Below are 22,925 nucleotides of genomic sequence, written 5' to 3' on the forward strand. Positions count from 1 at the left end.
GTTCAAGTGGTTCACTGCTATTCCTAGGGCCCCTGGGCTGGGACCCGGAGTAGAGAGTGGGCCTGAGTCCCTCCCTCCCTCTCCACTCCTCTTTTCTGGGACACTAGTGGGACAGCTGATACCCCAGTTCAAGGGTGAGAAACGGTACCCTTAATACACCCCCCACAAGAGGAGAGAGTGGGGGACCCATCTTAATAGTGCTGGCAATTTGCCACAATAGACAGAGCAGGATCATTTCATAAATCAGCCAGACTGTTTGTCTCCATCACTGAACACTCCAAAGCGAGTGCCGTATCCAAACAGAGGCTCTCCAAGAGGATCTCTGATAGCATAAATCTATGCTATCACTTGATGGATCATTATCCCTAAATGGATCACTTGATGATTTTCTGTTCCTTCCCTCTGGGGCACCTAGCATTAGCCACTGTTGGAAGACAGGATACTAGGCTAGATAGACCTTTGGTCTGACCCAGTATGTCCTCCTTACATACCACCAATGTGACCAACAACCTCTTGTGGGGATTTGTATGCATTCCACCAGAGCCCTATTGACCTCTGTTGCTTTTCTTAACAATGTGCCCATCATGGACATCTGTAGGGCTGCAACCCGGACCTCAGTCCATACATTTACGAAGCATTACGCATTAAGACAACCGGCAACATCCGATGCCTCTTTTGGACTCACTATACTATCTGCTGTCACAATTTCAACTCCGAAGACTCTCCTTCCATCGAAGGGCACTGCTCTGAAGTCACCTAAAGTGGAGCACCCACAGGGACAGCACTTGAAGAAGAAGAAAAGAAATTTACTCACCTTGTGCAGTAATGGAAGTTCTTCGAGATGTGTCCCCCAGTGGGTGCTCCACTACCCTTCCTCTTCCCTTCTACTTTGGGGTTTATTACTTGATCTCTGCAGTAAAGAAGGATTAGAGCCAGCACCAATTGACTGCTTCAAGCAGTGTGAGATGAGGACCGCACATGTGCAACCCAACCTGGCACTGCTACCAAAAATCTCTGATTCTTCTTCGAGTGACTGCTCACATCCATTCCAGTTAGGTGTGCGCGCCGCGTGTGCACGTTCGTCGGAAACTTTTTTACCCTAGCAACTCCAGTGGGCCGGCAGGTCGCCCCCTGGAGTGGCGCCGCCATGGCGCCCAATATATATCCCTGCCGGCCCACCCGCTCCTCAGTTCCTTCTTACCGCCGTGTCGGTCGTTGGAACTGTGGAGCGCGGCATAGCTGTCCTCCACGTCCCTAGCTCTCCTTGTTATCTATCGTTTATCTCTAGCACTATTGTAGTTGTTAATTAGATTGTTAAGTGTAGATAGTAGTAGTTAAGTTAAGTAGTTTGTAAATAGTTCTTCGCCGGGGGCTTAGCCCTTCCCGGCACCCGGCACCAGGCTCATGCCTGGTTCGCCGGGCTTCAAGCAGTGTGCGGCCTGCAAGAAGCCCATGCCTACCAGCGATCCCCACGACACGTGCCTGAAGTGCCTGGGGGAATCGCACAGATCCGACAAGTGCCGCATCTGCAAGGCTTTTAAGCCAAGGACAAAGAAGGAGAGGGATCAAAGGCTCCGGACTCTCCTTATGGAGGCGGCACTTGACCCGGCGGCTTCGCAGGCCGTGATCTCGGCGCCGGCACTGGATCGCACCGGCACCGAGAAGACTCCCCGGCACCGACCTTCTCCGGCACCGGGGACAGAGCCTAGGCCGTCGAAGTCTATTACTCCGGCCAGGCAGACCCGACTGGAGCGCCCGGCCTCAACATCGGCCGCGGCGCCTCCGGCACCGTCGACTCCGGGCCCGGCGGGACCGTCGAGTCCGGTGCCGCCAAGCTCCCCCATGACATCTGGGGTTGAGATAGTGGTGCCATCCACACCGGAGACCTTCGCCTCGGCACGGGACCTCATAGCCATGACTGAGCCCACTCAGCTGCCACCCCCAGTACCTCCGGTGCGGGTCGTGTCCAGAGGCAAGCCTATGATGTCGGCACCGTCTCGGGACTCACGTTCTCGATCCAGGTCCCGACGTCACGGTCGCTCCAGATCCCGCCGCCGCTCGCAGTCCCGGCACCGCTCCCCTCAGCGGTACCGGTCGCACTCGCGGCGCCGGTCGACATCAAGACGATCGCGGTCGGACTCCAGCCGCCGATACCGGCACCGCGATTCCAGGAGCCGATCCAGACATTACTCGCCGCACCGGTCGACCTCCCGGCACCGAGCTGGTGGCAGGTCCCGGTCCCGGTCGACCTCCCGGCACCGAGCTGGTGGCAGGTCCCGATCCCGGCACCGAAGCGGCGCCCGGTACCGGTCCAGATCCCGGCACCGTGACAGAACCCGGTCCCGGTCCCGGCACCGATATGACTCCCGGCACCGGTCCCCGGCAACGAGAAGATCGTCCGTGCCGGCCCGCGCAGACCCTTACCATCCAGGGTCCGCCCGGCCATGGCCCTCTAGACAGCCGTCCGTATCTTCGCAAACGGACAGCGGGTATGCGCTGGGCACCGACCGGCAGGCGGCGCTGTTCAGTGATCCGCCACAGCAGGACCAAGGCCCGCAACAATGGGGATTCTGGACACCCTGGGCATACCATCAGGCCCAGGGCCCCCAACAGCTCCCTGCTAGGCTGGCGACTGCGGAGCGCAGGGCACCTGAAGCCTCATTGTCTCGCCCCCCTCCCTCCCCGGATGGGGAGGAAGGGTCCAAGCATCAAGACTCCGCTTTGGCTCCTGAGGCAGAGGCGAGGGCCGAAGGAGACCCGCCGTTAGACACTCTCTTGCCGGGGGTCTCTTCATCCTCCTCCCCTGATGAAGCGGTGGCTGGTACCTCCTCCAACAGCCCCCCCCCGCTGGACCTCAGGGCGCACCAAGACCTCCTCAGGCGAGTAGCTCAAAATCTGAGTCTGCAAGCCGAGGAGGTCTCGGAGATAGAGGATCCAATTGTTACCATCCTCTCGGCAGACGCTCCCACCAGAGTCGCCCTACCATTCATACGAACCATCCAGGCCAACACCAACACCATCTGGCAGTCTCCGGCCTCCATTCCTCCTACTGCGAAGGGCGTCGAGAGGAAGTACATGGCTCCTTCTAAGGGCTACGAGTACCTCCATGTGCACCCGACTCCGTGTTCCCTGGTGGTTCAATCAGTGAACGATAAGGAGCGTCACGGCCAGGAGGCTCCAGCCCCCAAATCCAGGGAGGCCAGGCGGATGGACCTCCTCGGCCGTAAGGTGTACTCGGCTGGGGCGCTGCAGCTCAGGGTCTCCAACCAGCAAGCCCTGCTGAGCAGATACGCCTTCAACTCCTGGGTGGCAGCAGACAAATTCAAGGAGCTGCTGCCACAAGATGCTCGCCAAGAGTTTACGGCCATCTTGGAGGAAGGCAAGAAGGTCGCACGCACGTCCTTGCAAGCCTCTTTGGACGCTGCAGACTCGGCTGCCCGTACCCTCGCGTCGGGTGTAACAATGCGTCGCATCTCCTGGCTGCAGGTTTCTGGCCTTCCGCCGGAGCTCCAGCACACTATACAGGACCTTCCTTTCGAAGGCCAGGGCTTGTTCTCGGAAAAGACAGACCCCAGACTCAAGAGTCTGAAAGACAACCGAGTCATCATGCGGTCACTCGGGATGCACACACCCGTGACGCAACGCAGACCCTTCCGGCCGCAGCAACAACAACAGCGCAGGCCGTATCCCCAGTTCCGCCAGCGGCAGGACCTTAACAGGCGCCGCGGCAGGAACGGAAGGCGCAGGCACTCGGGGAACCAAGGGGGGCAGAACCAAGGCTCCTCTAAGCCCCCGCCTGGACCTAAGCCTTCATTTTGAAGGTGCGCCCGAGGGCGCAGTAACAGTTTCCCCAATGGATCCTTCCCCCCCGTTTTCCAACCGCCTTACGTTTTTCCTCCCAGCGTGGTCCCTAATAACATCAGACCGCTGGGTCTTAAGCACGGTGCAGTCGGGATACCGCCTGCAGTTTGTTTCATTTCCTCCTTCCCGCCCCCCTTCCTCGTCCCTCTTCAGGGACCCCTCTCACGAGCAATTTCTTCGACAGGAGGTGCAGACGCTCCTCGGCAAAGGAGCTATAGAGGCGGTGCCGGAGAACGAGAAAGGCAAGGGGTTTGATTCCCGCTACTTTCTGATCCCCAAGGCCAAGGGAGGCCTCAGGCCTATCCTCGACCTGCGAGAGCTCAACAAGTACCTGGTGAAGTTGAAGTTCCGCATGGTATCCCTGGGGACCATTATCCCATCCCTGGATCCGGGAGACTGGTACGCCGCCCTCGACATGCAGGACGCGTATTTTCACATTGCCATCTGGCCACGTCACAGACGTTTCCTTCGCTTCGTTGTGGGGCCTCTTCATTATCAATTTGCAGTCCTCCCATTTGCCCTGTCCACGGCCCCGAGGATGTTTACGAAATGCATGGCAGTTGTTGTGGCGCAGCTTCGGCGCAGTCGTATCCACGTGTTTCCGTATCTGGACGATTGGTTGATTCGGGGCACGTCGGAACAACAAGTCTGCAGCCATGTCCGCGTGATCACCGACATGTTCGCCACTCTGGGCCTCTTGGTAAACACGGACAAGTCCACCCTGGTTCCCACACAAAGGGTGGAATTCATCGGGGCCGTCCTGGACGCCACTGTGGGCAGGGCCTTGCTGCCATTGCAGCGGTTCCAGGCCTTGTCGGCGATCGTGCAACGGCTGCGGACAGCCCCCTTAACGTCAGTGCGGACATGTCTAACCCTGTTAGGCCACATGGCGGCTTGTACCTTTGTGACCGATTACGCTCGGCTCCGCATGAGGCCCCTCCAGTTGTGGCTCATCAGTCATTACAGGCCGACAAGACAGCCGATAGATATGTTAATCACAATCCCCCAGAGGGTATTAGATTCCCTCGGCTGGTGGCTAGACCAGTCAGTGTTATGTGCGGGTCTCCCCTTCCACCCACCTCAGCCCTCGGTGTCCCTAACAACGGATGCCTCGGATCTCGGCTGGGGGGCCCACCTAGGGATCCTGAGGACGCAGGGCCTGTGGTCCCAGGAGGAGGTGGGGCTACACATCAACATGCGGGAGTTGAGAGCGGTCCGTCTTGCTTGTCAAACGTTCTGTCATCAGCTTCAGGGTCGCTGTGTCGCGGTGTTCACCGACAACACGACGACCATGTATTATATCAACAAGCAGGGCGGCACCAGATCCTCCTCCCTGTGCCACGAGGCGATACGACTCTGGGACTTTTGTGTAGCCCACTCCATTCACCTCATGGCTTCCTTCCTCCCCGGAGTACGGAACACGCTGGCGGATCGATTGAGCAGATCCTTCCTGTCACACGAGTGGTCCCTTCGCCCAGACGTCGCCCTCTCCATCTTCCGGAGGTGGGGTTATCCCCGGGTGGACCTCTTCGCGTCCAAGGGGAACAGGAAGTGCCAAGCGTTCTGCTCCTTTCAGGGCAGGGAGCCCGGGTCGATAGCGGATGCCTTCCTCATCCAGTGGTCGACCCACCTGTACTATGCGTTTCCCCCATTCCCTCTGGTCCACAGGGTCCTTCTGAAGGTGCGCAGGGACAGGGCTCACGTCATCATGGTAGCCCCGGCATGGCCCAGACAGCACTGGTACCCCATGCTGCTGGACCTGACCATAGCCGACCCAGTTCCCCTGCCCCTTCATCCGGACCTGATTACCCAGGAGCACGGGACCCTCTGTCACCCGGACCTGCAGTCGCTGCACCTAGCGGCGTGGCTCCTGCGTGGCTGACTGGCTCTGAGCTGCGCTGCTCCACGCCGGTGAGGGAGGTGCTCTTGGGCAGCAGGAAGCCGTCCACAAGAGCGACATATTTGGCCAAATGGAAACGCTTCTCCTGTTGGTGCTTGGAGAGAAATCTCCGCCCTTTGGAAGTTTCGGTGGCCAATATCTTAGACTATGTTTGGTCCCTCAAACAACAGGGTCTAGCGATATCGTCGTTGCGGGTCCACCTGGCAGCTATCTCCACCTTTCACCCGGGTGCGGATGGTCGCTCTGTTTTTTCTCACCCGACGGTGTCTAGATTCCTTAAGGGGCTGGAACGTTTATACCCTAACGTCCGTCCCCCTGCTCCAACCTGGGATCTTAACCTGGTGTTGTCCCGGCTCATGGGGCCCCCCTTTGAGCCGTTAGCTACTTGCTCCCTGCTTTACCTCTCTTGGAAGACGGCCTTTCTAGTAGCTATCACCTCAGCTAGAAGGGTGTCGGAACTCCGGGCTCTTGTGGTAGACCCCCCATATACAGTCTTCCACAAAGACAAGGTGCAGCTGAGACCACACCCTGCTTTTCTCCCCAAGGTGGTCTCAGCCTTCCACGTCAACCAAGAGATATTCCTCCCGGTTTTTTTCCCGAAACCTCACTCCTCAGGCAGGGAGCAGCAGCTCCACTCGCTTGATGTCCGTAGGGCTCTCGCGTTCTACGTGGAGAGGACCAAGCCCTTCCGCAAATCCCCCCAGCTTTTCGTGGCACTAGCGGACCGCATGAAAGGGCTTTCTATCTCCTCCCAGAGGTTATCCTCTTGGGTAACGTCCTGCATCAGGACCTGCTATGACTTGGCCCATGTCCCTACGGGCCGTGTGACTGCGCATTCTACCAGGGCGCAGGCGTCGTCGCTGGCTTTCCTCGCCCGTGTGCCCATCCAGGAAATCTGTCGGGCAGCGACCTGGTCATCGGTCCACACCTTTGCTTCCCACTACGCCCTGGTCCAGCAGTCAAGAGACGACGCGGCCTTCGGATCTGCAGTGCTCCATGCCGCGACTTCTCACTCCGACCCCACCGCCTAGGTATGGCTTGGGATTCACCTAACTGGAATGGATGTGAGCAATCACTCGAAGAAGAAAAGACGGTTACTCACCTTTGTAACTGTTGTTCTTCGAGATGTGTTGCTCACATCCATTCCACACCCGCCCTCCTTCCCCACTGTCGGAGTAGCCGGCAAGAAGGAACTGAGGAGCGGGTGGGCCGGCAGGGATATATATCGGGCGCCATGGCGGCGCCACTCCAGGGGGCGACCTGCCGGCCCACTGGAGTTGCTAGGGTAAAAAAGTTTCCGACGAACGTGCACACACGGCGCGCACACCTAACTGGAATGGATGTGAGCAACACATCTCGAAGAACAACAGTTACAAAGGTGAGTAACCGTCTTTTACGAGCACAGGGGTGCACGAACACCTAAAGTCGAGCACCCACAGGGGGACACATTTCGAAGAACCTACGTTACTGCACAAGGTGACTAACTTTCTCTTCCGCAGCATTGGTTTACACTTGAATCACATTTCCTATTTAATATAGGCTCTTAAACCATACTCATCACTGTATTGTCTCAGAGCATTAAGTGACGTGACTAATATCTGTTGTGTCAGGTTGTTCTTTGTAAGGCTAGCTTCACAACCTTAAGAGCTTTAACCTTTTTTCAAATGAAGTTTTAAATTGATGGGTAATGGTATTTGTGAACATTACCTAGTTATAGAGTGGTAGAGCATCAATTAAAAACCAAATTTAAATCTAATTATAAACTGTAAATGATGGTGTACATGTATATATAATCACAATTTCATATGAAGCCTTTTTATACTGGATCTTAAAATTCTGTGAAGAACTAAACTATTTTCACTCAGTGAAGATGGAGGAGGAGGAGTGGGAGAAAGAAACAGATATATGACAGCAGGAAATGTCTTCATTGATTCTAAGGTCAGAAGGGACCATTATGATCGTCTAGTCTGAACTCCTGTATAACAGAGGTCCTCTGAGGCTTGGAATCAGGTGGAAAATTGATGTAGGGAAACTTCCAGACCACAGGATTCCAGCATAGAATGCTTTTGCACTAGCTATGGCAAGATGATGTGTTTTGGGGTGAGGGGAGTGTGTGGGATGAGCAGAGGTATCGGGAAGAGAAGCAGAAACATGCAAGGTATGTAATAGAAGCTGGAGCTTTTAAAAACAAGGAGGGAGAATTGAACTGGACCGGAAATGAATGGTCAGTTGATGAGTGCACCATGCTTTCCAGCTTGTTCCCATGGTCTCACAGTCATAAACACACCCAGGCCATTTTCCTTTCATCACATGTATCTTTTTATTCCACAGTTCTTTTTTAAACAGAACAGGACACAGGCATATTGCAGCAGGAGCTTTCCACGCTGCTTCTCTCCTTTGTACAGCTCAATTTCTGAGCTCCCCCTCCTGCTTCCTGTTCCTCCCACTTACATTCTCCCAATTACTGCCAGTTGTATCAATAGTATAGTAATTACCACCCGGGTACTCCTAATCCCCCAACAGAAAATAGCTAATTGTTCCCAGTTGTGCTGGCAACCTTTTCTGAGCTGCAGCAATTGAACACTGAAGTGACTAAGTGCTACAGCTAGCATTTGGTCAGAGTGGGGTTAAGGATGGGTGAGGTGTTTTGGTTTTAGCATGGCTGATTAAACTGCCTTGCTTCCCTTTAGGTGATTGAAATATTGATTCGGTCTGAGGAAGGACTCTCCAGAGACATGGTGAAGCACCTCAACAACATTGAAGAACAGATTCTGGAGAGTCTAGCCTGGACCAGTGACTCTGCCCTATGGAAAGCTCTACAAGCCTCAGAAAACAAGGTCCCAACCTGTGAAGAAGTATGTTGAAGGGAAAATAAATTGCCAGAAAATGCAAGTGTACTTGTTTTCCAGGACTGATATTTTGCATAGGATATTAATCAAATGCAACAATTTATCCAGTAGTGAAATAATTATGAAAACTAAGACTGTGTTCTCTGACATCCTTTTTTAATAATAGTAGATGGTATGAAGAGGCGAAGATTATTTATTCTTAAACTGGCATCTCTTATATCCCAGGTAATATACCCAAGTAATTTTGAAGCCAGTAATGGAGGAAGTGGACTAGGACACCTCCCTATGATGCCAGTATCGCCTATTGTGCATCCTCGAGTGAAAGAGGTTCGCACAGATCTTAGTGGAAGTTTACGACGTGGTAAGTTTGAGATGAGTTCTGATGTTTGTAGTATATAGTATTTCAAACCATTCATAGTAATACATAGAGAAATCCTGGGTGTCTTTGAATTGTGTTTGCTTAGAATCTTAGTCATTTGGCTTTTCAAACTTTTTGTCTGGAAATCTTCTCCCTAACTCTATGGCTTTGTCTCCATAACACTCGATTGCTTGTGCTTCCATCAGTTGTATTGCAGTGAGTAATGCACCAGTGTTTATGTCCACATTGCCTACCCTGAATCAGAGTAATATTTGCCTTTGTGCCTTTTCTAGGGTTGTCTATACTGAATCAGATGGCATAGCTGTAATTCTTGACAGGTGGTAGCTCTGCTTCTCCTGCTGTTCTAATCTGTTCAGTCGTTCACTACGCAGTTTAGTTCTGTCCTGTATTTTCTATCTTTATGCCTCCATTCTCAGATTTGATAGGTCAATTTCTTAAAAAAATACTATCCTCTCTCTCTCATTAGTTCTTAAATGGACACTTATTTTTAACCCAAAAAAACCCCACAACCAACAACTTGGACTTGCTGGTTTTTCACAAAAAAGCAAACAGTTCCTTACACTGGATTGTATGACCTGTCATTACCATTCAAAGAAATTTACAGAAAGTAAAGAAGCATACTGAAGAGGAGAAGAGCAGAACTTGAAAAAATGCACCTACCTCTGCTAACAAGGAAATGTCTGCTGGAAGTGGGTGAAAGCTAGTAGCAGAGTGAAACTTCCAAGTTTTTAGCCAGTTTCACTTTGCTGTTTACCCAGAAACTCTTCTGCTTTGTGGGATGGAGAGGGGGACACACCATGTAGTATCTTGAGCAGCAGGAGGTTATCTTGTGCTTCCAAAGGGTTCCATGGAGCAGAAGAGTGAAACTGATATTGTACTGATCAGTTCAACTGCTTCCACTCATGCTATTGGGCAGCAGCAAAAGTGAGCAGAGTTCGTGAGCAGAAGTAGAGATATGGGGATGAGCTAAGGGAGAGAAGATTCAGGCTGGGTAGTAGTGAGGGGATTAAAGAGAAAGAGACAGAGAAACGAGAAGTCCAAGCAACTAGAGCACAGGAAAGATGTGACTGGAGGAGGAAGAGGTCTCCATTGCTTTCCAGTGGCTAAGAATCCAAACATATTGTCAATCAAATGAAATGGTTTGGGAATAGTGGAGAATAAGGGGAAGCAATTGAAGGGCTAGAGGACTTTGATCTGTGTATTATGGTGCTACTGTTCTGTCAGTGGAAGATTTTCTTGTGATTCTGACTTTTCTTTGTAGCTTGGAGACTAGCAATTCTCTCATTTTGGAAATTGTATTTCTGTTAAACTGCTGCATATTGTAGTGATGATTTTTCCTCTCTTGCATATTAGACATGCAGCCATTGTCTCCGATCTCTGTTCATGAGCGTTACAGCTCTCCTACAGCTGGAAGTGCTAAGAGAAGGCTCTTTGGTGATGACAGCCCAAAAGACATGCAGGTAGAAAAGGTTCTCTCTGAAGGAACGAAATTGAAAATTGCCCCAGCTTCAAGTGTTGCTGCTGAAAATGTCTCTCTCTCACCGGGACAGACAATTTTGACCATGGCAACAGCTACTGTAACAGGGACAATGGGACAGAAAGTTACAATCCCACTGCATGGTAAGATATCCATTCATTTTACTTCATTGCAGTTTATAACGATGCTGAATGCTTTACTATGTCCTTTTTCTGGGGTTTGGTTGTACTATCAAACAAGGTAGATTCAGTTTGGAGGGCTTTTCATTTTAAACAAGTAACATCTAAAGAAAATTGTTTTGAAAAGAAAAATTAAGAGAAAGTATACTTTGCCATACCTAGTGCTTATTATTGTATGGAGTAGTGTCTAGACAAAGACTTGTTGCTTGCAGATTATCCTGGTAATGCCTCTACTGCAGGCTGGGGCAAGGTTTGTGAAGTTGTTGCTTTGCAAATTTTGCTTCATCACAGATGAAACCTTATGAAGATGTATGATACAAGTAATTCTTGGGGATTTAATATGCTTAGGTCCTCAGGTATAGCTGTATCCTTATGTTTTCCTATCTGTTTACTCAGTATATCATTATTTTACTTAAGGATAAGGGGATATAGATTTTTAAAAACAAATTGATACATGAAAGATTTAGAGTACTTGACTCTGACAGACTGAAGTTGGCTGTATGGCAACTCCCCAAATCCTGCTCTGGCCCATGAGGAATGGACTAAATGATTTAATGGAGCTCTCTCTAGTTTCTGATATTTCTAATATAAAAAGAAGCATATTAAAGTTTAATATTCTGTAAAGTCTATTGTCATGGTGACCTTTAACGGAGCAAAATAAAATTAGATATGCCATTCACAGAAACTAAGATAATAAATTGCTCTCTAAATTAAATTAATTCAGAAACCATTATATGGTTGTGATGCCAAGAGAAGCAACTTTGACTGGGAAACCACGTGCTTGAAAGTTATCGTGCAGTGCACAACAATCTGTGGAATACAACTGAGAAACTTAGCTTTGCCTTCTTTTCTGAAGACTCCTAGACAGAAGTGACTTGGCAGTCATAATGTCTATCTCACTAATACAGGAATACGTTCCACTGCACTCCCTGTACTACTTTATAACCTATGCTTGTACTTGCAGCACCCTACAACTGCATTGCAAAGTATCATGCCCTGAGTGTTCAATTTTAGCAGTCTCTCAGATGATCTTAATAGATATTAATTGCTATACAGGTGTATAAGGTGAGAGGTAGTCTCTCAATACCTTGGCTCCACACCATTTAGTCTTTGAATATGATTACCAACATCTTGAATTACAGCCAGAAGCAAACAGGAGGCCTGTGTAGAGACTTGATCTCTGGTCCTGTGTTTGGGGCATCCTGCAGCAGTTGGGAGGAAGGCAGAAGGGTTCTGCAGTAGCTGGAGTAATTAGTCCTAGGACACATTTTGTCTCAATTGGTGGTAACAAAGATGTGGATGACTGTGTGAGATCCAGATCGAAGAAGAATGGTCCATGATAAATGACAAACTCACCCACACTATGGGTCACCAATGCAGTTTGAGTCAAAAAGCAGCAATAAATCCAATGAGACCCTAAGGTCAGATATTACACACTTGTTAGCTGATGAAGACACACCATTGGCTTAATCCCCCATCTCCTTCCCCTTACCAGGAAACAAAACTACAGGTTTTCCCAGCTTGAATCTTCATCCAGCTCTCTGTATTGTATACTGGCAGAGTAAAAACACCATCGATGCCATATTATTTGAGATGGTGGCAAAGAGCTGAGTATTGTTATATTGATGACCTAGTAGTCCAAACTCTTGATCTTTCCAAATGGCTTAATAGGAATGTCAGACAGAAGGGATTACAAATGGTATGCCATGGAACCCTGCATTTGCAGGGCCAAAGGAAGAAGAGATTGCCCAGCACTACCCTTTTTGGATGCTTCTGAGAAGAAGTAAAACTAAAAGATTCCTCAGTCTACTCCTGCAATGTCTTGCAGGCAAGTCAGTCAGACCATACAGTTACAGTGTTATCCAGAGCTGCTGGTAAATCTTGTTAAAATCATCTTGGGAACTTTACCTTTTGCGTCATCACAAGATCATCCATATCAATAGTGATGTTTCCATAAACAAGCCTGAAGCCAGAAGTTAGGCATCAAAATCTGTATAATCAGTACTGGAGCTGGCTCATCGCTATCTTTTCAATTACTTTCTCTTAAAAGGAGAGATTCAAGGCAATACAAACTGTGTGTTAACAATCAAATATGGTTTCTTGAGCAAGGTCCTGAGCACTGTTTTATTTAAATGTCATTGATATGCTCCTGTCCCTAAGGAGGCATTAGGAATATTTGACAGTAATGGGTCTGTTGTCTTTTCCATTGCTTTCATCAGCCATGAAGGACATAGGGCCTTTTCTATACATGGTGTGATGTGCTTGGGGTTACAACCAAAACCTCAGCAAGAGAAACCACCTGAGAGCCACTCAGTACAGGTGGCATATTTTATCTCCCCTCTTGCACTGTTCCTATTGAAGTGATCAGCTCTGCCTGAATTCCAGTTTATATTATCTGATATGTACATTGACTACTATTCATCTGAGAAACACTTGATTTTACGTTGCTGAGATAATCTGAGTTAATCAGACTGTTCACAATTCAGACTGCTTCCTCTGATTTTGATTTTGCAGAAGTTAAGGCTGAGAAGACAACTTTCATCACCTCAGTCGTAACAAGAGCATAAAAATGCTATAATTCTTGATGCAAGCAATTGGATTTGGGGTGAATCTTCTGTTAGTCCTCCAGGCTTCTCTCTTGCTGCTTCATGTTTCTCTAGCTCCATATACCGTGGTCACGTGCGAGGACAATGCGTGGGGAATTGGCATCAAGGTGCCATTGTCTGTCAGATGGTCATGGACAGTAGTGCAGCCAAGTTGCACTAGACTGTCAAGGTGGTCCAATGGCTCAGCTGGAAATCTATGTTTTGGAAATACAAAGGGCCCGTGATTTTCCAAGGGCGAACCATAGAAACTTCTCCACCTGACAGAAGCATGGAAAAGCTCTCTGAGAAGGAAATGATAGAACTGACAAAGATGTATTTTAAACAAACCCTGCCTTCAGTCCCATTCATAAAATGATAAAACCGAAGATGTGAGTTAACTATAATCCCGTATACAAGATGCATCACTACCATACATGCTGAAGATACTGACGGTAAGTCTTGGCAATTGCAGTCAGGCCTGGCAAACCATTAGTCTTGAATAAGAATTTTTGTGAGTAAACTGTGTGACCTGTGCACAATCAGATGCCCAAATGCACTTGATTTTGGGATTCACAAGTGTGACCACCTAGTCTGAATTAATTGCTTTTGCAGTTCACTTTTAGAGTTCCATAGGGCTAGAAACAAATGCCTTGTAACCACTTGAAATCTAGGAATTCAAGCTTTTGGCATAAAGCCATCCTTTTTAACTTTAGTAGTTTGTGGGATACCTGCTTCTAAAACCACTTAGGAATTAAATGGAGGAGAGACCAGATGTGTTGATCAGGATGTGATTTTAGGTGCCTATAACTTAGATCTTGTCTACACTACAGTGACAGAGCTACAGCTCTATAGTGAAGCTGCTATAGTGCCGTGGCATAGGCATTTGCTCAGGCCACAGAAGAGATTTCTTTGTTGCTGTAGTTAATCCACCCCCTTGAGAGATGTTAGCTACATTGATGGAATAATTCTTCTGTTTATCTAGTGGTGTCTATACCAGGGTTTAGGCTGGCTTAACTGCATGTTTCGGGTGTGAATTTTTCATGCCTGGGAGCCATGTAGCTAGGTCCACCTAATATTTAGAGGTAGACCTGGCCCTACATCCTTCCAGGGCTAGAAACACTCTGGCAGAAAGTGGGAAAATTTCTCTAAGCATTGATCTTGCAGCTGTGATCAAAAACGAAAAAAAGATGTGGTTCTTGGATCAATGCAAGGTTGAGGGAGGGTGGTATGAAAGGCAGCATGGCCAGTGGATAAGGCACAGAACTGGGAATCAGGAAACAAGTTTAATTCTTGACTTTGGCACTGACTCACTGTGATATTGGATGAGTAACCCTGTCTTAATTTCTTTATTTGTAAAATGGAGGGGAGTGATGATTACCCTGCTTTATACAGTTCTCTTTGATTGATGAATGAAAAGCACATATAAGGCAGGGTTCTTTTTTGAGTAGATACAGATGTGTATTGCGGTTAGGTGTGTGTATGCCCAGAACGCGAGAGCTGGAGACTGTTGCCTAGCAGTACCTATTGAGGAGTAACACATAGCTATGGCCCCTTCCCTGGCTATATGAGGCAGCGCTACCCTGACTCCCATCAGTTCCTTCTCACCCTCTGTGGCTGAAGTCAGAGCCATGTGGTTGTTGTCTTACAACCACGTGTTTACTCTTAGCCTAGTTTATTATTTATCATTAATGTTAGTAGGCAGTAGATAGTGTCAACCAAGATTTGCCCTTCTTGTGGAGAAGCATTCCCAACAGTGACACCCATACACGATGCTTGCTTTGTGTTGGCAAGGCCCACCTTAAAGAACCTTATTTGATCTGTAGATCGTTCAAGAAGCAGACTCGGGTGGCACAGGACCTTTGTCTCAAGCAGCTTCTGCTTGAACAGGCCACGTGACCTGATCAGATACCAACGCCCTCGGGCCAAAGATCACCCTCAGGCTTGGAAAGCGCTGCTGCTTCTCATTCCAGGGCAGGCGCGTCTCTGAAGATGTGTAGTAGCCATTCTGTTGGTGCTGAGGAAGGGGTCTTCCAAGACCAATCAGGACCATTCCAGGTCACAAGGCAACTCCTGCCGCCCCCAGGATAAGCATGGACTGTCCCAACACCGATTCCACCATGCGCAATGGCATGGGTACCTCCTAACCCTTCCCCAGTACTGCGTAGAAAGGACAGAAACGCTGTACTGTCAGCTCTGGTTCTGATCTCCAAATGTCCATTGAGTCCGATACCAATGAGGGAAATGCCGATACTTTGTCCATGTCATTGACATATCAGGCAGCCGCAGACCTCCTCTGCCCTTTCAGTCCCAACCCTTATCGTTAATCCAGGACTTTCCCAGAGATGCACCACCCAATAGCCCCTCCAATGGAGTGAGTTGCTGAACTCTCGTATCCATCAGCATTGCATTCAGATGCACCTCTTCCGTTGGTGGGGATGGAGCTTGTATTGGGGTTGGTACAAGGGCTCTTGGCACGACGACCCTCTGTGGCCCCTCTGCTTTCAACGCTGCAGGTGTTCCAGTGGCGACTTTTATCACCCTCAGTATTGATGCACTTGGGCACTCTAGTACCACTGTTTGCACTGGGACCGACACTGCATGTGGCACCAGCATGTTTTGTATCAATGATACTGCCTTCATCAGGGGCACTGATTCTTGCCTTGTTCTGGGTGACAGATGAATCGGGCTACCTGTTGGCTCCCTGGGGTGTCGCTCTGCCCATATTCCTGAGATCTAAGTGCTCTTCTGATTCTGGATAGTCACCTTTCTGCACCACATCACCTGACGAGCTCTGAGGCCTACCTGTGGACCAATATGGCTTCCGTGTCCCATGGTAGGGATGCTGGTCCCTGGTGAGCTTCCTACTGGTCACCAATGCACCTACCCTTATCAGTGGCCTCTTTGGACTCAGTGGGATGCTCCTCATCCCATTGAAAGCTGAAATCACCCAACGGTGGTGACTGCAGATCAGCCACAAGCCCAGGCATCAGTGGTTTTCCTCCTGTGGAGCTGTCATAACTTTAGTCCCAGATTTGGACCTTAGCGTCCAAAATATGGGGGTTAGCATGAAAACCTCCAAGCTTAGTTACCAGCTTGGACCTGGTACTTGCTGCCACCACCCAAAAAATTAGAGTGTTTTGGAGCACTCTGGTCCACCTGAAAAACCTTCCCTGGGGACCCCAAGACCCAAATCCCTTGAGTCTCACAACAAAGGGAAATAATCCTTTTTCCCTTCCCCCCTCCAGGTGCTCCTAGAGAGATATACAGACACAAGCTCTGTGAATCCAAACAGAGTGACTCCCCCTCTCCGTTCCCAGTCCTGGAAACAAAAGCACTTTTCTCTTCACCCAGAGGGAATGCAAAATCAGGCTAGCAAATCCAACACACACAGATCTCCCCCTGATTTCTTCCTCCCACCAATTCCCTGGTGAGTACAGACTCAATTTCCCTGAAATTTCCCAGAAAAGAAAACTCCAACAGGTCTTAAAAGAAAGCTTTATATAAAAAAGAAAGAAAAAATACATACAAATGGTCTCTCTGTATTAAGGTGACAAAATACAGGGTCAATTGCTTAAAAGAATATTGAATAAACAGCCTTATTCAAAAAGAATACAAATCAAAGCACTCCAGCACTTATATTCATGCAAATACCAAAGAAAAGAAACCATATAATTTACTATCTGATCTCTTTGTCCTTACACTTAGAAACAGAAGATTAGAAAACAGAAACTACTTCTCCAAAGCTCAGAGAAAGCAGGGAGACAGACAAACGAAGACCCAGACACAAACTTCCCTCCACCCAGAGTTGAAAAAATCCGGTTTCCTGATTGGTCCTCTGGTCAGGTGCTTCAGGTGAAAGAGACATTAACCCTTAGCTATCTGTTTATGACAGGAGCTGCTGCAGTCCTCCCTCCTGGGTATGTCTTCCTGGGAGTAAGAGACAGTTGTGTGTTAGCCAAGACCATTGTCCTCATCGCCAGACGATGCCATGCTGCCTGGTTCATCTTCCCCTTCTATACTGGAGGTCTTTAAGATGTATCAGGACCTTTTATACCACATAGCTGCATCCCTGGGTGCCTAGGTGGAATTTCTCCAAGAGAACATATACAAACTGGTGGACATTTTATAGCCTGCCCTCCCTGGGAGAGTGGCCCTCCTGATCAATGATATGCACCTCGTGCCAGTTACAGCAAATCAAGCTTTGCTGTCCAAGTATGATTTCATCAATTGGTCAGCCATGTCTGAATTCAAGAACCAGTTGCCCAAGGCCTTGCATGAAGAGTTTCAGGCATTTGTTGCAGAATGCTGCTTGATGGCACACAACACATACCAATAATTAATAGGGGGCCCCCTTGAGCTGATTCGGGCCCTAAGCAATAGCTTATACTGCTTATTCTTAGCACCAGCTCTGGTTCTTGGACAAGACTGATAACACATTGCATTCTAAGGATTCTGGAACTACCTTGAGGCCCTTGGGAGTGTGCAGACCATCCGCACAACGATGCTACTATGGGGCACAGCAGCAGTAACAATATCCCCCGCAGCATTTCTTCACACAGCCTTTCCCTGTGAAGCAGCAGGATTACCATAGAAAGAGGGATAGATCCCACAAGAGAAATCAGTCAATCTCTGGCTTTGGACAGTCCACACTCCCTCCCTCAGTGCTGGCTAAACACCCATTTTGACTCCTTAGTCCAGAACACGGATTCAGTCAATACTCCACCGTATCTCTCTCTTTAGGGACAGGCTGGCCCACTTTTGCAATGCTTGGGACTCAGTTGTCTCCAACAGCTAGGTGCTAGATCCTGTCAGATCAGGCTAGACACCTCACCCCCAAATCCAACTTCAGGGACCCCTCTCACAAGACACACAAGCAGGTCAGCTTTCTGTTAACATTAGGAGTGGTAGAGGAAGTTCCACTGAACAGCCAAGGCCACAGCTTTTACTCCCAATACTTCCTGATACCGAAATCCAAGGATGGATGAGACCTATTCTCAACTTTCACAGCCTCAACAAGTTAATCAGATACATGAGATTTCGCAGGGTCACTCTCGGCTAATCTCCTCGCATGGTCTCAGAATGGCTGATTTGCTGCTCCGGAACTTACATTCACGTGATGATTCTACTGAACCAGAGGAAATTTCTGCCTTGTGTGGTAGGAGAATGCCGCTTTCATTATACTATTGTCCCATTTGGCCTCTCTTCTGCCTCCTGAGTCTTCACCAAATGCATGGTGTGTCATGGCATATATCAAGAGGAAGAGAATCTACATCCTCCCGTACTTCGTCGACACCACATTACATTTGCTTGACAGTCTGTGACTCACTTTAAACACCACAAAGATAATCATGGTTCCCATTCAAAAAATTAAATAAAAATTGAGTTCATTAGACCCGTTAGATTCCACAAGGTAAAGGATGTTCCTGCTGGCCTACTGCTTCCAAGCAGTTACCCGTGTTTTTCCCTAAGCCACACGCTTTCCTGGAGAAACAGTGACTCCATACCCTGGATGTCAGGCCATATATAGCCTTTTATTTGGACAGGACTAAGCCATTTTGTGCGTAATCTTGCCTGTTTGTCATATGCTGACTGCATGAAGGGGCAAGCAGTCTCTGCACAGACCATTTCTAGATGGATAACATCCTATATCAAGACTATGTCAGATAACTTTGGCTATGCCTCCTCAGCGGATACAGGCTCACTCAGCGAGGCTGCAAGCAACATCGATAGCATTCCTCAGTGACATTTCCTTACTGGACTTCTGGAGAGCAGCCGTGTGGTTGTCCATGTGTACGATTATGGACCATTATGCTATTATCGTATCTTCCTGAGCAGATGCAGGCCTCAGAAGGATGGTCCTGTGATCCCTATTCCAGTAAACTCTGAGCCCTGCCTACAGATTGTGGTAGTGCTTATGAGTCATCTAAGTGGAATACACATCTGCATCTACTTGAAGAAGAAACAGTTACTTACTGTAACTGTGGTTCTTCAAGTTATGATGCGAACATGTATTCCATGACCCACCCTCTGTCCCCTCTGCATCAGAGTCTCCTCTCATGGGATTTCGTTATGAAGGAACTGGATGGTGTCGCCCCCACCTCACATCTGTGGCCCCACCCCTGGCTATATGGAGACAAGCACTGCCCCTCTACAGGTACTGCTAGTGAAAGTCACAGGCTCCAGTGCACTGGGAGTGCACACTCCTAACTAGGATACATGTCTGCATCACATTTCGAAGGACCATAGTTACAGTAAGTAACTTTTGTTAAAGGGACTGTCAATGCTAGGTTATTGTAAATGTGTCAATTTCAGAATATTTGTTTGATTTGTTTCTAATTATACAGTACATCTTGGGTTTTTTTCTGAAATTGATTAAAAAACATTTATGTTCTTTCTCTCCACTTTGATGCTTGAGAGAGAAACTGATAACGGGGAAACAGTGAAACTGACTATGCACAAAGTAAACTGGAAAAAAAATAAGATGTTGCTAGTTTTCAGTTAGGAATATTTAATATTTCTAGTAAATTTTGTACCAACAATACTTTTATACAGAAGTGTGATCTTTCACGTTTACAGTGTCCCTCCCTTTAAACATTTTCAAGAGTATGATAAAGTTGTTCCTTTATGAATTCACTGCCAGGGAAAGGAGGATTCCTTTGACATCAAACACTGCAGAACAATCTTAACATTAACTGTTTCTGTGAATTATGATTATATTTGCAATTAAACTATGCAGCTTGGCTGTAAAATAATGTGTTGTTCTTTGAGTGATTGCTCACATCCATTCCAGTTAGGTGTGCGCGCCGTGCGTGCACGTTCGTCGGAAACTTTTTACCCTAGCAACTCCAGTGGGCCGGCAGGTCGCCCCCTGGAGTGGCGCCGCCATGGCGCTCGATATATACCCCTGCCGGCCCACCCGCTCCTCAGTTCCTTCTTACCGCCGTGTCGGTCGTTGGAACTGTGGAGCGCGGCATAGCTGTCCTCCACGTCCCTAGCTCTCCTTGTTAACTATCGTTATTGTTATAGTTGTTAGTTAGATCGTTAAGTGTAGTTAGTTAAGTAATTAGGTGTAAATAGTATTGTAGATAGTTGTTCGCCGGGGGCTGTAGCCCTTCCCGGCACCCGGCACCGGGCTCATGCCTGGTTCGCCGGGCTTTAAGCAGTGTGCGGCCTGTAAGAAGCCTATGCCTACCAGCGACCCCCACGACGCGTGCCTGAAGTGCCTGGGGGAATCGCACAGATCGGACAAGTGCCACATCTGCAAGGCTTTTAAGCCCAGGACAAAAAAGGAGAGAGACCAAAGACTCAGGACTCTCCTCACGGAGGCGGCACTTGACCCGGCGGCTTCGCAGGCCGTGATCTCGGCGCCGGCACCGGATCGCACCGGCACCGGGAAGACTCCCCGGCACCGACCTTCTCCGGCACCGGGTGCAGAGCCAAGACCGTCAGCGTCTGCTGCTCCAGCCAGGCAGACCCGATTGGAGCGCCCGGCATCGACATCGGCCGCGGCGCCACCGGCACCGTCGACTCCGGGCCCGGTGGGTCCGTCGAGTCCGGTGCCGCCAAGCTCCCCCATAAGATCTGGGGTTGAGCTATTGGTCCCATCCACGCCGGAGACCTTCGCCTCGGCACGGGACCTTATCGCCTTAACGGAGTCTACTCAGCTGCCACCCCCGGTACCTCCGGTGCGGGTCGCATCTAGAGGCAAGCCCATGATGTCGGCACCGTCTCGGGACTCGCGCTCGCGATCCAGGTCCCGACGCCACGGTCGATCAAGATCCCACCGCCGCTCGCAGTCCCGGCACCGCTCCCCTCGGCGGTACCGGTCGCACTCGCGGCACCGATCGACCTCCAGACGGTTGCGGTCTGACTCCAGCCGCCGATACCGGCACCGTGACTCCAGGAGCCAGCCGCGCCGGTCGACCTCCCGGCACCGAGCTGGTGGCAGGTCCCGGTCCCGGTCGACCTCCCGGCACCGCGTCGGTGGCAGGTCCCGGTCCCGATCCCGGCACCGAAGCAGCGGCCGGTACCGGTCCAGATCCCGGCACCGAGACAGGTCCCGGTCCCGATCCCGGCACCGCTATGACTCCCGGTACCGATCCTCGGCACCGAGAAGATCTTCGGTGCCGACCCGCGCAGACCCTTACCAGCCGGGGTCGGCCCCGCCATGGCCTTCTAGGCAGCCGTCGGTGTCTTCACAGACAGACAGCGGGTATGCGCTGGGCACCGACAGGCAGGCGGCACTATTCCAAGACCCTCCGCAACAGGACCAAGGTCCGCAGCAGTGGGGGTTTTGGACCCCCTGGGCATACCATCAAGCCCAGGGCCTCCAACAGCTTCCTGCTAGGCCTGCGACGGCGGAGCACAGGGTGCCGGAAGCTTCGTTGTCTCGCCCCCCTCCCTCCCCGGATGGAGAGGAAGGATCCAAGCAGCAAGACTCCGCTCTGGCTCCTGAGACAGAGGCGAGGGCCGAGGGAGACCCCCCATTGGACACTTTCTTGCCGGGGGTCTCCTCATCCTCCTCCCCTGATGAAGCGGTGGCTGGCACCTCCTCCAGTAGCCCTCCCCCGCTGGATCTCAGGGCGCACCAAGACCTCCTTAGGCGAGTAGCTCAGAATCTGAGCCTACAAGCCGAGGAGGTCTCTGAGATCGAGGACCCGATTGTCACCATCCTCTCGTCTGATGCTCCCACCAGGGTCGCCCTACCCTTTATTAGGACGATCCAGGCCAACGCCAATACAATCTGGCAGTCACCGACCTCCATCCCCCCTACGGCGAGGGGCGTCGAGAGGAAGTACATGGCCCCCTCCAAAGGCTACGAGTACCTCCACGTCCACCCGACACCGTGTTCCCTGGTGGTGCAGTCGGTGAACGACAGGGAGCGTCATGGGCAGGAAGCTCCAGCCCCCAAATCCAGGGAGGCCAGACGTATGGACCTCCTTGGACGCAAAGTCTACTCGGCTGGGGCCCTGCAGCTCAGGGTTTCGAACCAACAAGCCCTGCTCAGCAGATACGCGTTTAACTCGTGGGTGGCAGCGGACAAATTTAAAGACCTGCTGCCACAAGACGCCCGCCAAGAATTTGCGGCCATTCTAGACGAGGGCAAGAAGGTTGCACGAACATCGTTGCAAGCTTCTTTAGACGCTGCAGACTCGGCTGCCCGCACCCTCGCCTCGGGGGTAACGATGCGCCGTATCTCCTGGCTGCAGGTCTCTGGCCTTCCACCGGAGCTCCAACATACCATCCAGGACCTCCCGTTCGAAGGCCAGGGCCTGTTTTCGGAAAAGACAGACCCCAGACTTAAGAGTCTCAAAGACAATCGGGTCATTATGCGCTCCCTAGGGATGCACACGCCGGGAACGCAGCGCAGACCCTTCCGGCCACAGCAGCAGCAGCAGCGCAGGCCATACCCCCAGTTCCGCCAACGGCAGGACCTCAATAGGCGCCGTGGCAGGAATGGAAGGCGTAGGCATTCGGGGAACCAAGGGGGGCAGAATCAAAGCTCCTCTAAGCCCCCGCCTGGACCCAAGCCTTCGTTTTGAAGGTGCGCCCGAGGGCGCAGTAACAGTTTCCCCCACGGATCCTTCCCTCCCGTTTTCCAACCGCCTTTCGTTTTTCCTTCCGGCGTGGACCCAAATAACATCGGACCGCTGGGTCTTGCGTACGGTGCAGACGGGATACCGCCTGCAGTTTAC

General features: G+C 50.2%; 1 protein-coding gene and 1 long non-coding RNA gene across 10 annotated transcripts in view; one reads left to right on the top strand and one right to left on the bottom strand.

The window, feature by feature from the left end:
* LOC127031607 (uncharacterized) overlaps window positions 1–9,778 on the bottom strand; it is an 87,149-nt gene extending 77,371 nt beyond the window's left edge. Inside the window, exons 1-2 of one of the 2 annotated variants that reach the window (XR_007768572.1) lie at window positions 9,646–9,778; window positions 815–908 (exon numbers count right to left, since the gene is read on the bottom strand). This is a non-coding gene — a long non-coding RNA (uncharacterized LOC127031607). Of the gene's footprint in view, window positions 1–814; window positions 1,013–7,148; window positions 8,499–9,645 lie in introns of those variants that run through there. The other variant, XR_007768576.1, reaches the window with a different exon arrangement.
* RBL1 (RB transcriptional corepressor like 1) overlaps window positions 1–22,925 on the top strand; it is a 104,782-nt gene that overhangs the window by 54,798 nt on the left and 27,059 nt on the right. For 7 of the 8 annotated variants that reach the window (XR_007768569.1, XM_050918597.1, XM_050918596.1 and 4 more), the window contains 3 exons: window positions 8,452–8,616; window positions 8,836–8,971; window positions 10,343–10,609. Coding sequence is in view for 6 of the 8 variants with exons in the window: in XM_050918597.1 (XP_050774554.1) it covers window positions 8,452–8,616; window positions 8,836–8,971; window positions 10,343–10,609 (568 nt within the window). In the remaining 2 variants the exon portion in view is untranslated. Of the gene's footprint in view, window positions 1–8,451; window positions 8,617–8,835; window positions 8,972–10,342; window positions 10,610–10,857; window positions 11,002–22,925 lie in introns of all 8 variants that reach the window. The other variant, XR_007768570.1, reaches the window with a different exon arrangement.

The sequence above is a fragment of the Gopherus flavomarginatus genome, chromosome 11 (assembly GCF_025201925.1).
Source record: "Gopherus flavomarginatus isolate rGopFla2 chromosome 11, rGopFla2.mat.asm, whole genome shotgun sequence".
Lineage (NCBI taxonomy): Eukaryota > Metazoa > Chordata > Testudines > Testudinidae > Gopherus > Gopherus flavomarginatus.